This window comes from Pseudophryne corroboree, chromosome 5, assembly GCF_028390025.1.
Source record: "Pseudophryne corroboree isolate aPseCor3 chromosome 5, aPseCor3.hap2, whole genome shotgun sequence".
Taxonomy (NCBI): domain Eukaryota; kingdom Metazoa; phylum Chordata; class Amphibia; order Anura; family Myobatrachidae; genus Pseudophryne; species Pseudophryne corroboree.
In genome coordinates this window covers 718,974,804-718,990,982 of record NC_086448.1, presented here as the reverse complement: position 1 = coordinate 718,990,982, position 16,179 = coordinate 718,974,804, and the positions used below count along the sequence as shown (strand labels likewise).

Here is a 16,179-nt window from a genome sequence, read left to right as displayed (position 1 = left end):
ACAGACCGCGCGATTTGGTACGAATATACAACTTTTCCATGTGAAGAATTTGAAGGCACAACATCGTATTATACTGTGATTTGTGTTTTATTTGAGGTGTTAAGAAAACAATACATCAGAGGTCCAGTGGATATCTTCTGAATAGAAGGACTGTGAACATTATTAAGTATTGTGTGGCTTTTGTGTGGAGGTTTGCCTTTTTCTGTAACTTGTATTTGGAGTGAGGGTGATACTCTTTTCCACTGAACACATTAGCAGCCCCTGCGCAACTTTGATATTGAACCCCTCTCTTGTTCTGCCTATTACATCTCGCTCATAGGGTCTGAAAATTTCCCTGTAAACTCGAGATCACAATTTCTTAGCATTTATTTACTGATCATTTCCAGTTTTGTTGATAATGTGCTGATAAATTGTTTTTATAGACTAAATTGATGGAGCATGATAACATAAAGTACTTGAAGAAAATACTTGATGAGCTGGAAAAAGTCCTGGATCAGGTTGAAACTGAATTACAGAGACGAAGTGAAGAAACACCAGGTCAGAGAGCTCATTAGTTTGAAATGTTAAATTGTGTGTGTTATTGTAGTTTTTTTTTTTTTTTAAATCACTGTATGACAAAATGCAAGCACAAATGCAGCATTGTCTTCAATGTAAATATGAATATGTTTGCATATATATAAGAGTAATAAGTACAGTAAGAAACCATACAGAACAGGCCTGGCCAACCAGTGGCTCTCCAGCTGTTTTGAAACTACAAGTCCCAGCATGACCTTAAACAGTTTTGCTATTATGGAATGCTAAAACTGGGGCATGGCATGCTGGGATGTGTAGTTTCACAACAGCCGGAGAGCCACAGGTTGGCCAGGTCTGATCTAGAATACCATATGATAGTCACATATGAAGGTGTACTGTGAATTCTAGAGGGAGCCAGCCATGGAACGGACATACTTTAAATGGTATCGCCCTGTAGAGCAGGGTCACCATGTCACTTGTGCACTATGCAGTCTAGCTAAACAATGACAATGTATCTGCAAAAAAAAAAAAAAAAAAGTCTCAATTAACTTTATTATTTCTGTTGTATACAGAGGAAGGTGCAGGCAGTGAGTCCTGGCTGTGTGGACAGTTCTTCAGTCTGGCAGATGTGTCATTAGCGGTCACTCTCCACCGACTGAAGTTTCTTGGATTTGCCAGGAGAAACTGGGGGAATGGAAAACGACCTAATTTGGAGGCGTATTACGAACGCATCCTACAAAGAAAGACTTTTAATCAAGTGCTCGGAAACGTCAACAATATTTTAATTTCTGCAGTGTTGCCAACTGCGTTCCGCGTGGCCCGAAAACGAGCCCCTTCTATTCTTGGTACAACCCTGATGATAGGATTGTTGGCGGGAACAGGATATATTTGTTTCATGTGCGTTAGAAAAAGACTGTTCAACGTCTTCTCGTCCATTAAGTCAAAATACTTTTTTTAGTACACTGTAAAATGTTTTGTGGCTCGTCCCCTTATTAGAAGGTATATTGTAAAAACAGATGAATATAGGAGAATATTATGGCAAAGAATATAGGGGCAGATGTATTAACCTGGAGAAAGGATAAAGAAGTGGTAAAGCAGTGATAAGTGCAAGGTGATAACGCACCAGCCAATCATTATGGATTTGGAAAATTACAGTTAGAAGCTGATTGGCTGGTGCGTTATCACCTTGCGCTTATCAGTGCTTCATCACTTATTTATCCCTTCTCCAGGCTTAATACATCTGCCCCTATAGTTTGTACAAACATAATCATTCCTGACATACACGTACCTCAATCATCTTGTGATGTCTGCACATCTGCCACAATAAATGGGATCGAACAATTGCTGCTTTTTCTTGTAATGTGTCATCACTGGAACGGTGCAGTCACTTAAGCAAAGCGAGTGACAGGACAACAGTGTTTGGGGGTGGTAATGGGGAGTGGTCGTGTACGTGCTGGCGTGTCATGGCCGTTCAGGCGGACTTTTCTGGGCGTGCATAACTTAGAAGTTGCGCTCTTACTTGCGTCCCAGGAGAGCAGCACAGCCTGCGCATCTTCAGAGGCACTCAGACTAGCATATAATCGCAACTGTGAACGGCAAAAGATAGCAACAGCAGCAGCAAGAACAACTACACCAGGATTAGGCCCATTAACCGCTATACAAGAAGACTGCAAGATAAAGCATGACATCATTTGGTATAATTGCCGGCCTATGCTCCATTATACACTCACCCAGTATTGCTGCCATTGTGTACATTCATAGAGATATCACAGCTTCACCCAACTGAGGAGCATTTCTTCTCTATTCAGTGCCCGCTGAGCACAGTGGAGGACAGGTTCTAAAGTAGGAAGATATAAGACTGAGGTCCGCTCATCTAGTGTGTGGAGGAAGCTCTAATGAGTGCAAGTAGCCATGCATACTAGGTGCAGTAAAGTAATATACACAATATTTTAGGTGTGTATCAAGTGCGTATTATAAATGAGGTCTGCTGTATACAGGGCCGGACTGCCCATCTGGCACCTCTGGCAAATGCCAGAAGGGGCCGATGGGCTGGTGGGCCGGTCTGGACCCACAGAGAGTTGGGAAGGTCGCGGGCAGCACCGCATCCAGCTCTCTGGTCTTGCCGCTCCTCCACCTCCCCTCCCGTCTCCATGGACATGGAGGCGCGCCTTGAGTCCACGCTCTCCGACTCACGCACGCCCCCGTGTGCGTGTCGCGCACCCCCTCCCATCTCCATGGAAATGGAGGCATGCCGCAAGTCCACGCCCTCTTGACTCGCAGCACCCCCCCGTCTTTAGTGTCCCCGCACCCCCATTCACCCCGTGCGCCCCTAGCATGCGCGCATACACGCACATCCCACGGCCGATCCCTGGCTGTATACATGTGACACCTAGCCACTAGTACACAAGATCCCATTGTTCTTGTTATGACCCTCACTTTAGAAGGGACCATATGCTTCCCTCCTATAGTAAATCAGTTAGATATATTGGCTTTGCAATCGTTGTCAGCTACAATCGTAGATCAAAGGTACCTAAAAACGAAGGGGTCTATTTATGAAGCAGTGAAAAAGAGTAGAGAAGGAAGCCAGTGGAGAAGTTGCCCATGGCAACCAATCAGCTGCTCTGTATAATTTTATAGTGTGCAAATTAGAAATGTTACTTCAATGCTGATTGGTTGCCATAGGCAACTTCTTCATTGGCTCACTTTTTCACACTTTTCACTGCTTCATGAATAGACCCCTAAATTGCAAATCTTGCATCTACATAAACAACTGCTCCAAACCCTGCATCTAAGCACCAATTCACATCTGTTGCTCAAAAACCGGTGAAAAGTACATATTTATATTATAAGAATTTGATAAGTGCTATGATTTCCCACATTGCTAAGGCGTCATCATCAAGTTTATCAATCTTAAATATAGCAGTAATACTTTAATAAAGAACCAACCTACAATTCACCACCAGATGTCAGTAGTGTACCACAACTGCTAGAAATCTAACAGTAGGAGCAGTGTATATAAACCTTTCTCCATGGTCAGATTTTATTCATATAAATTATAATGTTCTCCACGTAATAGTAATGAGTAAGGCAAATACTATAGAAAGTTGATATGCCCCGTGGAATGGGATAGTATTCATGTTAAACGTATAATTTATTAGGGCTGACCAAATTTTGCTCCAAAGGACACACTGACATTATCATGCTTCCCAGGGAGAAGTCTAAGCATAAAAAGAAAAATATTGTTTACGAGAAACTAGCAGCAGCCAATGTATTTGGAAGTACCTTTAATTGGCTGCAGCGGCAGATTAAGGCCTTTCAGTTACATCCTCCACTCTGGCAACCTGGTGAAAAATATTATTCATGGGACAGAATAATCAAATATTCCTTATCATATACTGTAATATGCTATCCTGCCAGAGGGAGACTGAGAGAGACGTCTCAATGGTAAATCACCCACTTTTTTTATATCCACTTGCAAGTACAGTCGCAAAAACTGTTTTTAATAAAGGTCTGTATGCACCCTCTAGATACGGCCAGCGTCCTACAGTATGTATGTAGGGTGCTCTCATAAACTCTGCAAGAACAACACTTGAGATAAGCAACCAAAATTTACCCTTACTCTCCCAAGTTCATTTATATCTTCATGACTACAAGTCAAAGAAGAAAATCAGGAAATGTACAATGGCCCTCCTTCCGAGTTGATCGGTCGCAAGGCGAATTTAGCAGAGTTACACACGCTAAGCCGCCGCCTACTGGGAGTGTATCTTAGCATCTTAAAATTGCGACCGATGTATTCGCAATATTGCGATCACAAACTACTTAGCAGTTTTAGAGTAGCTCCAGACTTACTCTGCCTGTGCGATCAGTTCAGTGCTTGTCGTTCCTGGTTTGACGTCACAAACACACCCAGCGTTCGCCCAACCACTCCCCCGTTTCTCCGGCCACTCCTGCGTTTTTTCCGGAAACGGTAGCGTTTTCAGCCACACGCCCATAAAACGGCCTGTTTCCGCCCAGTAACACCCATTTCCTGTCAATCACATTACGATCGCCGGAGCGATGAAAAAGCCGTGAGTAAAAATACTATCTTCATAGCAAAGATACTTGGCGCAGTCGCAGTGCGAATATTGCGCATGCGCACTAAGCGGAATTTCACTGCGATGCGATGAAAAATACAGAGCGAACGACTCGGAATGAGGGCCAATGTACGGAGGAGTAATTTCATATGGGGAGGGTACGTAGTGCTCACATCTGACTTCACACTTTGGCAACCTCATGAGACTTGTGTACTATCCTGCCAAAGGCACCTGTTCTAAACGTGTTCCAGGGTGAGCCAAGGTTTTTAGTTGTGATCATGGACCCATAACGTAATCATTATTATACCTAGGGCCATCTTAATGGGCAGCTGCCAAGGGCCCCACAATTTCAGGGGCCTTAAAGCAGGGCTGGGGGTAGGGTTGCCACCTCATACATCATCGATTCCTGGAGAACACCCCCCCCCCCCCCCCCCTCCAATCCCAACCCCCCCCCCCCCCGCGGTACCAAGCAATGCTCATATATACAAAATTATGTACCGTATTTATAAAATATTTTACGTATATATCTATATAAATAGGAATATAATAGTCACCACTTGGATAAGTTACAGGCATTTGGTGCCTTAAACTAGATTGTGTGAAAGAGGGAAGAACCATGGAAGTGGAAGCGTTGCACACAACCTAATAAATATCGAACTTCAACAGGTTAATCAAACAAATGCACAACTAAAGGTGTCTGTTAGTGATTAAAAAAGATACATATATCTATACAGTATATAACCTGAGCCTCTATTTGTTTCATGCATGCTCATTATATTATATTATAGATATATGTGTGACATGCCTGTCAGTTCTCGTTGCTCTTTTCACATGAGCCGGGCCGGCGTTACTTCACCGCCGCAGCCCGGGGGAAATGCTGAGGAAGAGCTGCCGATGGCAGCGTCATGGCAGCTTCGGCTCAGTCTGGGCTGAACACAGTCTCGCGAGATTTGATGTCATCATCTCGCGAGACAGTCACTGTATTTCATGGAGTTCCTCGGCTGACGGGGAGCCATGCTGGTGCTCCCAGGGTCCCCTTATTCCTGGAGAATCCAGGAATCCGGGTGAAGGGAAAAGCCTCCTGGAGGGGTGCCACCAAATCCTGGAGAATCCAGGAAATCAGGGAGAGGTGGCAACCCTAGACCTATCAGTTCTTCCAGCTGCTGCCTTGGGAGCTTCTTGGGAGGCAGGTAGAGAACGCTTCCTGGCCGCTCTGGTTAGTACACACAATCAATGCAGCCAGCCAGCATTCCCTACCTGCCTCCCAGCTGGCACCCAGACAGCAAATAGCTGTCAGACAGCTGATTGGTGGATGGGTTTAGCCATCCACCAATCAGAGTGCTGAAAGTCATTCACTATATGGAAGCATATGGGTAAGTTCTGAATTTTTTTTTACATTTATTCTAGTGAATGGGTGGGTTATGGCCACAGTGCATTGCTTTGCCCAGCGCCTACAATGCTGTTAAGATGGTCCTGATTACATCTGTTTAGAGTAGATGAGTTTGCCTTTTTTTAAGTTCTACCCTCCCCTGTTTCCCTGAATTTAATAGAGCCGTTGGTTCCGTGCCCAGGAACCCAGCTTTAAGCTTAAAACATAGCTTCTATGTTGTAGATCTGTGTAAAGTAACTCTGGGCAATGATCAGCTGCAGAATGATGAACTTGCTTACTAACTCCAGCATATAGAATGTGCCACACTATACAGAATATTCTCACTGAGACTGACCTCCCATAGTGCCCTGCGTGTGACACCTGCATTGTGTCAGCTCACGTGACACTGTACATATATTTACCAGCACATCATACTATTGAGCTATCAAGTGAACAATTAGAGAACACAGTCCATAGACTGAAGTCACTCCACAGACTCTGATCTACTGGATCTCAGTGAGTCTGGGACAGAATACCCATCTCCAGACACAGTGACTGGGACTCATTTACTAAATACAACTAATGTGGGCTTGGATCTGAACCTTTATCCTGGAGGGTCCACCTAGCGAACACCAAGGTGCAAGTCTACTCTGCTAAGTGAGCGACACCTCTACAAATTAGAACTGTGTCTAGGGGCCTAATTCAGATGTGGGCAAAGCGGTTACTGGGGGTCATTCCGAGTTGATCGTAGCTGTGCTAAATTTAGCACAGCTACGATCATCTTCCCTGACATGCGGGGGGATGCCCAGCACAGGGCTAGTCCGCCCTGCATGTCAGTCCGCCCCCCCCCCCCCCCCGCACAAATACAAAAGCATCGCACAGCGGCGATGCTTTTGTATTTGTGGAGTAACTCCCAGCCAGCGCAGCTTCTGCTGCTGGCCGGGAGTTGATCGTCGCTGCCACTGGCCGCAGCGGCTGCGTGAGACGTCACACAGCTGCCGCGGCCCGCCCCCCAACGGTCCGGCCACGCCTGCGTTGGCGGGACCGTGCCCCCTAAACAGCGGCTTAACGCTGCCGTCCAGCCCCCTCCCGCCCTGCGACCGCCTCTGCCTGTCAATCAGGCAGAGGCGATCGCTACTGAACGACGGCCTTCGGCCGTCCGGCATGCGCAATTCCGACCCGATCGCTGCGCTGCGATAAACTGCTGCGAGCGATCGGGTCAGAATGACCCCCATTATACGCAAAGCGGCTATTGTTGCAACAGCAATTGCAAGAACAACCACACCTGCATTAGGCCCTAGGTGTGTGGAAAAAGAAAAATCTCAACAGTATTTCTCTGACGTCCTAGTGGATGCTGGGAACTCCGTAAGGACCATGGGAAATAGCGGGCTCCGAAGGAGGCTGGGCACTCTAGAAAGATTTCAGACTACCTGGTGTGCACTGGCTCCTCCCACTATGACCCTCCTCCAAGCCTCAGTTAGAATTTGTGCCCGGCCGAGGTTGGATGCACACTAGGGGCTCTCCTGAGCTCTTAGAAAGAATAGACTTAGGTTTTTTATTTTCAGTGAGACCTGCTGGCAACAGGCTCACTGCAGCGAGGGACTAAGGGGAGAAGAAGCGAACTCGCCTGCTTGCAGCCGGATTGGGCTTCTTAGGCTACTGGACACCATTAGCTCCAGAGGGATCGACCGCAGGCCTAGTCCTTGGTGTTCGGTCCCGGAGCCGCGCCGCCGTCCCCCTTACAGAGCCAGAAGCAAGAAGATGGTCCGGAAAATCGGCGGCATGAATCTGTCTTCACCAAGGTTGCGCACAGCACTGCAGCTGTGCGCCATTGCTCCTCTCACACTTCACACTCCGGTCACTGAGGGTGCAGGGCGCTGGGGGGGGGGCGCCCTGAGGCAGCAATAATAACACCTTGGCTGGCTAAAATACCTCAATATATAACCCCAGAGGCTATATATGAGGTAAATACCCCTGCCAGAATTCCATAAAAAGCGGGAGAATAGGCCGCGAAAAAGGGGCGGAGCCTATCTCCTCAGCACACTGGCGCCATTTTTCCCTCACAGCTCGGCTGGAAGGAAGCTCCCTGGCTCTTCCCTGCAATATACAGTAACAGTAAGAGGGAAAAGAGAGGAGGGGCATTAAATTTGGCAGTATATATACATATATTATATGAAAAGCAGCTATTAGGGACATAACTCAGTTAGTCCCTGTATATATATAGCGCTCTGGTGTGTGCTGGCATACTCTCACTCTGTCCCCCCAAAGGGCTTTTTGTGGGTCCTGTCCTCTGTTGAGCATTCCCTGTGTGTGTGGGGTGTGTCGGTACGGCTGTGTCGACATGTTTGATGAGGATAATGAGGCGGAGCAGATGCATTTTGAAGGGACGTCACCCCCTGCGGGGCAGACACCCGAGTGGATGAACTTATGGAAAGAAATGAGTGCACGTATAGATTCTTTACATAAGAAATTTGACGACATGCCAAATGTGGGACAGCCGGGATCTCAGCTCGTGCCTGTCCAGGTGCCTCAGGGGTCGTCAGGGGCTCTAAAACGCCCGCTACCTCAGTTTGCAGACCCGGATGTCGACACGGATACTGATAACAGTGTCGACGACGATGAGTCAAACCTAATGCCTGTCAGGGCCATTCACTGCATGATTGAGGCAATGAAAGAGGTGTTAAACATTTCTGATTTACATCCAGGTACCACAAAAAAGGGTATTATGTTTGGGGAGAAAAAACTACCCGTAGTTTTCCCCCCATCAGATGAACTAAATGAAGTGTGTGAAGAAGCGTGGCTTTTCCCTGATAAAAAATTTGTAATTTCTAAGAAGGTACTAATGGCGTTCCCTTTCCCGCCAGAGGATAGGTCACGTTGGGAAACACCAACTAGGGTGGATAAAGCGCTCACACGTTTGTCAAAAAAGGTGGCACTACCCTCTCAGGATACGGCCGCCCTTAAGGAGCCTGCTGATAGAAAGCAGGAGGCAATCCTGAAGTCTGTATACACACACTCAGGCATTATACTTAGACCAGCTATTGCGTCAGCTTGGATGTGCAGTGCTGCCGCTGCATGGTCAGAAAAACTGTCAGAAAATATTGACACACTAGACAGAGACACTATTCTGCTAACGATTGACCATATAAAAGATTCAGTCTTATATATGAGAGATGCACAGAGGGAAATTTGCCGGCTGGCATCTAAAGTAAGTGCATTGTCTATCTCTGCTAGGAGATGCTTATGGACTCGTCAGTGGACGGGAGATGCAGATTCCAAGAGGCACATGGAAGTTTTGCCTTATAAAGGGGAGGAATTATTTGGGGATGGTCTCTCCGACCTAGTTTCCACAGCAACGTCTGGGAAGTCAGCATTTTTACCCCATGTTCCCTCACAGCCTAAGAAGGCGCCATTTTATCAGGTTCAGTCCTTTCGGACCCAGAAAAGCAAGCGTGGAAAAGGAGGGTCTTTTCTGTCTAGAGGCAGAGGTAGGGGAAAAAGGCTGCAACAGACAGCAGGTTCCCAGGAACAAAAGTCCTCCCCCGCTTCCTCTTCCAAGTCCGCCGCATGACGGTGGGGCTCCACAGGTGGAGCCAGGTACGGTGGGGGCCCGCCTCAGAAATTTCAGCGATCAGTGGGCTCGCTCACAGGTGGATCCCTGGATCCTTCAAGTAGTATCTCAGGGATACATGCTGGAATTCGAGGCGGCTCCACCCTACCGGTTCCTAAAATCTGCCTTGCCGATTGCTTCCTCAGACAGGGAGGCGGTGCTAGCGACAATTCACAAGCTGTATTCCCAGCAGGTGATAATCAAGGTACCCCTACTTCAACAAGGCCGGGGTTACTATTCCACACTATTTGTGGTACCGAAGCCGGACGGTTCGGTGAGACCCATTTTAAATTTGAAATCCTTGAACATGTACATAAAAAAATTCAAGTTCAAGATGGAATCGCTCAGGGCGGTTATTGCAAGCCTGGACGAGGGGGATTACATGGTTTCCCTGGACATCAAGGATGCTTACCTGCATGTCCCCATTTACCATCCTCACCAGGAGTACCTCAGATTTGTGGTACAGGATTGCCATTACCAATTCCAGACGCTGCCGTTTGGACTCTCCACGGCACCAAGAGTATTTACCAAGGTTATGGCGGAAATGATGATACTCCTTCGAAGAAAGGGAGTTTTAATTATCCCGTACTTGGACGATCTCCTAATAAAGGCACGGTCCAAAGAACAGTTGTTGGTGGGAGTAGCACTATCTCAGGAAGTGCTGAACCAGCACGGCTGGATTCTGAATATCCCAAAGTCACAGCTGGTCCCGACGACACGTCTACTGTTCCTGGGGATGATTCTGGACACAGTCCAAAAAAAAGTGTTTCTCCCGGAGGAGAAAGCCAGGGAGTTGTCATCTCTAGTCAGAGACCTCCTGAAGCCAAAACAGGTATCGGTGCATCACTGCACGCGGGTCTTGGGAAAGATGGTAGCTTCTTACGAAGCAATTCCATTCGGCAGGTTCCATGCCAGAATCTTTCAGTGGGACCTGTTGGACAAGTGGTCCGGATCGCATCTTCAGATGCATCGCTTGATAACCCTGTCTGCAAGAACCAGGGTGTCTCTTCTGTGGTGGCTGCAGAGTGCTCATCTTCTGGAGGGTCGCAGATTCGGCATTCAGGACTGGGTCCTGGTGACCACGGATGCCAGCCTGCGAGGCTGGGGGGCAGTCACAAAGGGAAGAAACTTCCAAGGACTATGGACAAGTCAGGAGACTTCCCTTCACATAAATATTCTGGAACTAAGGGCCATCTACAATGCCCTAAGTCAAGCAAAATCCCTGCTCCTACACCAGCCGATGCTGATCCAGTCAGACAACATCACGGCAGTCGCCCATGTGAATCGACAGGGCGGCACAAGAAGCAGGATGGCAATGACAGAAGCCACAAGAATTCTCCGATGGGCGGAAAATCATGTACTAGCACTGTCAGCAGTGTTCATTCCGGGAGTGGACAACTGGGAAGCAGACTTCCTCAGCAGACACGACCTCCACCCGGGAGAGTGGGGACTTCATCCAGAAGTCTTCCAAATGATTGTACATCAGTGGGGTCGTCCACAGGTGGACATGATGGCGTCCCGCCTAAACAAAAAACTAGAGAGGTATTGCGCCAGGTCAAGAGACCCTCAAGCGATAGCTGTGGACGCTCTGGTGACACCGTGGGTGTACCAGTCAGTTTATGTGTTCCCTCCGCTGCCTCTCATACCAAAGGTATTGAGAATAATAAGAAAGCGAGGAGTAAGCACAATTCTCGTGGTTCCGGATTGGCCAAGAAGAACATGGTACCCGGAACTTCAAGAGATGATCTCAGAGGACCCGTGGCCTCTGCCGCTAAGACAAGACCTGCTACAGCAGGGGCCCTGTCTGTTCCAAGACTTACCGCGGCTGCGTTTGACGGCATGGCGGTTGAACGCCGGATCCTGAAAGAAAAGGGCATTCCGGAGGAAGTCATTCCTACGCTTATTAAAGCCAGGAAAGAGGTTACAGCAAATCATTATCACCGCATATGGCGGAAATATGTTGCATGGTGTGAGGCCGAAAAGGCCCCAACTGAGGAATTTCAACTAGGTCGATTTCTGCATTTCCTGCAAGCAGGAGTGAATATGGGCCTAAAACTGGGTTCCATTAAGGTACAGATCTCGGCTCTATCGATTTTCTTTCAGAAAGAACTAGCTTCAGTACCTGCAGTTCAGACATTTGTAAAGGGAGTGCTGCATATTCAGCCCCCATATGTGCCTCCTGTGGCACCTTGGGATCTCAACGTGGTGTTGAGTTTCTTAAAATCACATTGGTTTGAACCACTAAAAACCGTGGATCTGAAATATCTCACGTGGAAGGTGGTCATGTTATTGGCCTTGGCTTCTGCCAGGCGAGTATCAGAATTGGCGGCTTTGTCTTATAAAAGCCCTTATCTGATTTTCCATATGGATAGGGCAGAATTGAGGACTCGTCCCCAGTTTCTCCCTAAGGTGGTGTCAGCGTTTCATTTGAACCAGCCTATTGTGGTGCCTGCGGCCACTAGGGACTTGGAGGACTCCAAGTTATTAGACGTGGTCAGGGCCCTGAAAATATATGTTTCCAGGACGGCTGGAGTCAGAAAATCTGACTCGCTGTTTATCCTATATGCACCCAACAAGCTGGGTGCTCCTGCTTCTAAGCAGACTATTGCTCGTTGGATTTGTAGTACAATTCAACTTGCACATTCTGTGGCAGGCCTGCCACAGCCAAAATCTGTCAATGCCCATTCCACAAGGAAGGTGGGCTCATCTTGGGCGGCTGCCCGAGGGGTCTCGGCTTTACAACTTTGCCGAGCCGCTACTTGGTCAGGGGCAAACACGTTTGCAAAATTCTATAAATTTGATACCCTGGCTGAGGAGGACCTGGAGTTCTCTCATTCGGTGTTGCAGAGTCATCCGCACTCTCCCGCCCGTTTGGGAGCTTTGGTATAATCCCCATGGTCCTTACGGAGTTCCCAGCATCCACTAGGACGTCAGAGAAAATAAGAATTTACTCACCGGTAATTCTATTTCTCGTAGTCCGTAGTGGATGCTGGGCGCCCATCCCAAGTGCGGTTTATCTGCAATACTTGTACATAGTTATTATTAACTAAATCGGGTTATTGTTGAGCCATCTGTTGAGAGGCTCAGTTGTTTCATACTGTTAACTGGGTTTCATATCACGAGTTGTACGGTGTGATTGGTGTGGCTGGTATGAGTCTTACCCGGGATTCAAAATCCTTCCTTATTGTGTACGCTCGTCCGGGCACAGTATCCTAACTGAGGCTTGGAGGAGGGTCATAGTGGGAGGAGCCAGTGCACACCAGGTAGTCTGACATCTTTCTAGAGTGCCCAGCCTCCTTCGGAGCCCGCTATTCCCCATGGTCCTTACGGAGTTCCCAGCATCCACTACGGACTACGAGAAATAGAATTACCGGTGAGTAAATTCTTATTTTTTTGTGTCCTCAACTAATCCTGTGAGTGAGGGACATTGGAACTGTTTTTTATTACATTAAGTGTGTGTGTAGCACATTGTTACATTGCTTGCTGTGCCCCTGGAAACGCACTTCTCTGGCAAAGTACAGCATGAAAGTCTCCATGAACGTGAGACCCCATGAGCACTAGTTCTGCATTGTTACAAAGTTGGAGTCCATATGCATAACATAAAAAGGACTGTGCGCCCTCTGCCCAGCAGCATGTTTTTGATATGTCCTATTAGTGTGGAACAATAGGCACCAGCAGAACAGTTTATACTTAAGAGGTTTGGAGGTTTATTCAGTATAACAGTGGTTGTCAGCTGTAATAGTGTATTACAGAGTAAGCGGTTTTATTACCAGAGACAGCGGTAGCGGTAATGCTGATATTTAAATGCAGTAAGACTTCCCCAGGGGAACATGTGCAATACATCACAGTCACACAGATGTGGCAGGGTCACGGGGTCCTGCATTTGCAGCCATCTTGGTAAAGGTGACTGCATGGCTTCACAGTAAATGAGCTGGAGATAGCACTGGCACGCACTCCTCTCTAATAATAATAATCCTAATATTGCCCCCTTCCCCCCAGCTATGTTATTTCATATATTATGCTCTGAAAATGAAATCTTGTTTTTGCACTGTTCGGCAGAAGTATACAGGGGCACCTATTCTGTGTAAGGAACGCCCCCTCATTCCAGCCAACTAATCCCATCTGCTGGTGCAGTTTTTCGCTCCTTGCTATTTGGTGGAAAGTCACAATGCAAGTTGCATGACACCTACAAAGGTGATTCTCCTGTAAGACTGAGGTCCGCTGTTTGCAGCCTGTCTGGACAAACAACTGTTCTATGACTGGGTTGAACCAACCCTTTTATGTCCTGTCCATTGGAAACAAATATGATCTGGAAATGGATCACCTCATGTGTCACAGCAAGTAAGCCAATATGGCTAATGTCACTGTTCAGCATTACTATGCGCAATGCCCCAATGCCATAACAGGATCCAACTGCACCCTGTTCCATCTCTGCCCCCCGAGTGCATTACATCATGAGGTCACGTACATGATGTCATTATGTCGCGCAGAGGGGGCGGAGCCACCAGCACTGGTAAGTGCATCACTGACCGGAGCATCCCGAGGATGTTCTGATTGGCTGTTCGGCTGCAGATTGCCAAAGAATGCTCTGGACGGCACTGCATCAGCAATCCTGGCTGCAGGTTGCACCGCCCTAGTTACAGCCCTGCAATGCTCATTTTCACTTTTTTACGCACCAACCTGTTAAGAGTGCAAAAACAGGGAACAACAATGCTAAACCAGACATGCAAAGTTACACTGTACTGCTTGATAGCAAATCACCCATCATTCTTTCAGTTTTGACTAATAAGGACATGAAGACCAGGGTTGCCAATCCCGGGCCATTTTTTCAATCCCAGGGATCGGGATTGATTATATTTCAATCCCGATTCCTGGGATTGGTTTCTTTTCAATGTCCAGCCCACATAACTCACCCTCATTTGGGGGGGGGAGTCCACTTGCTGCGGGGAGGTGAGGTGTGGGGCAGTGCATGCAGTGAGGTCCAGGTGGCTGGCTGCACAGGGTGGCCTCTGACTTCAGTGCAGTGCGCACAGCCAGGGGCATGGTGATCTGAGGTCGCTCATTGCTGTCTGGCATTGAAGAAACAAAGGGGCTGGCTAATCCGGAAAAATCCCGGGATTGGAAGATTGAATCCCGGACAGTTTTTGGCCAAAATCCTGGGATCCCGTTGATCCCAATCCGGGATTGCCCACCATAGTAAAGACCGTAAAGGATTGTGAATACAAAAGTTTGCCTTGTTGTAACAAAAGTGTATGCCCAAAAGCTTCAGACTAATATGTATATATACTACGTACTTTTTTTTTTAAAACACCAAACACCACCCAATTAATGGTAGCAGTGTGTTATACAAACTCTGACTGGACTAGGACCAGCACCAGGGCTATAAGATATAACTATTGTGGTGTGGACAGTGCTCAGCACACAGAACATATGTGGGCGGAGATCCAGCAGCACCCGCATCCACCCAGCACATGTGATCACCTATGTACTTACTGTCATGCACCACTGCAGCTCTGCCCGCTGTAATGTATGTAGCAGTGTGCCTGGCTCCGTCTCTGGCAGGCACACTACATACATTACAGTAGCAACTGCCCGCACATGTGCTCCACTCCCTCCCGGCTCTCCTAGTGTCTCTTGGGAAAGACGTCATGAAGTCTTTGTCAGTTCCAGCCCATTCCCACAGTGCCCTGTGCTGCAAGGAGCCGCAGTGTTTGGGCGGGCAGCACTGCAGCAGGATTGGAGAGTCAGGGCAGACTCAGGAGCTCAGGCAGGCCAGGCCAGCAGCTAAGTCAAGTGAACACTGATGCCCGGAGAGCCTACACTGAGTATGGGGCCAGGCAGCAGCAGCACCCAGTGACAGACAGTGTATCCCTAATTGTAATGGCTCTGTGTAACACAGTGTGTGTAAAGGTAACATAGTGAGTGCACCTGTAACGCTTTGTGTGCATTGGTAACATATTGGGGGTCATTCCGAGTTGATCGCTCGCTGCTGTTTTTAGCAGAATTGCGATCAGGCTAAAAACCGGCAGTTCTGCGCATGCGTATGGGCCACAGGGCGCACACGCTAAGTACTTTCACACAAAACAATGCAATTTTACACAGGGCCGAGCAACGCTTTTCAGCCGCTCTGCTGATCGGTGAGTGATTGACAGGAAGTGGGTGTTTCTGGGTGGTAACTGAGCGTTTTCCGGGAGTGTGCTAAAAAACGCAGGCGTGCCAGTCAAAAACGCAGGAGTGTCTGGAGAAACGGGGGAGTGGCTGGCAGAATGCAGGGCGTGTTTGTGACGTCAAACCAGGAACCAAACAGTCTGCAGTGAACGCAATCTAGGAGTAGGTCTGGAGCTACTCAGAAACTGCAGGGAAATATTTAATAGCAGAACTGCTAACCTTTCTTTAGCAATTCTGCTAAGCTAAGATACACTCCCAGAGGGCGGCGGCCTAGCGTTTGCACTGCTGCTAAAAGCAGCAAGCGAGCGATCAACTCGGAATGAGGGCCATTGTGTATAGCAGTAACGCTTTGTGTGTATTGGTAACTTGAATAAGGGCACTGCTGTGCAGCATAATGTGAATAAAGGCACCGCTGTGCATAACGTGAATAAGGGCACTGCTGTGCA

At 47.7% G+C, this 16,179-nt stretch overlaps 1 protein-coding gene across 1 annotated transcript in view; it reads left to right on the top strand.

The window, feature by feature from the left end:
• Positions 1-1,616, top strand: part of GDAP1 (ganglioside induced differentiation associated protein 1) — a 53,978-nt gene extending 52,362 nt beyond the window's left edge. The window contains exons 5-6 of the mRNA XM_063923973.1: positions 423-537; positions 1,086-1,616. Coding sequence (XP_063780043.1) covers positions 423-537; positions 1,086-1,471 — 501 coding nt within the window. The 3' untranslated portion in view covers positions 1,472-1,616. The remainder of the gene's footprint in view (positions 1-422; positions 538-1,085) is intronic.
• The last annotated feature ends 14,563 nt before the right edge of the window (positions 1,617-16,179 follow it).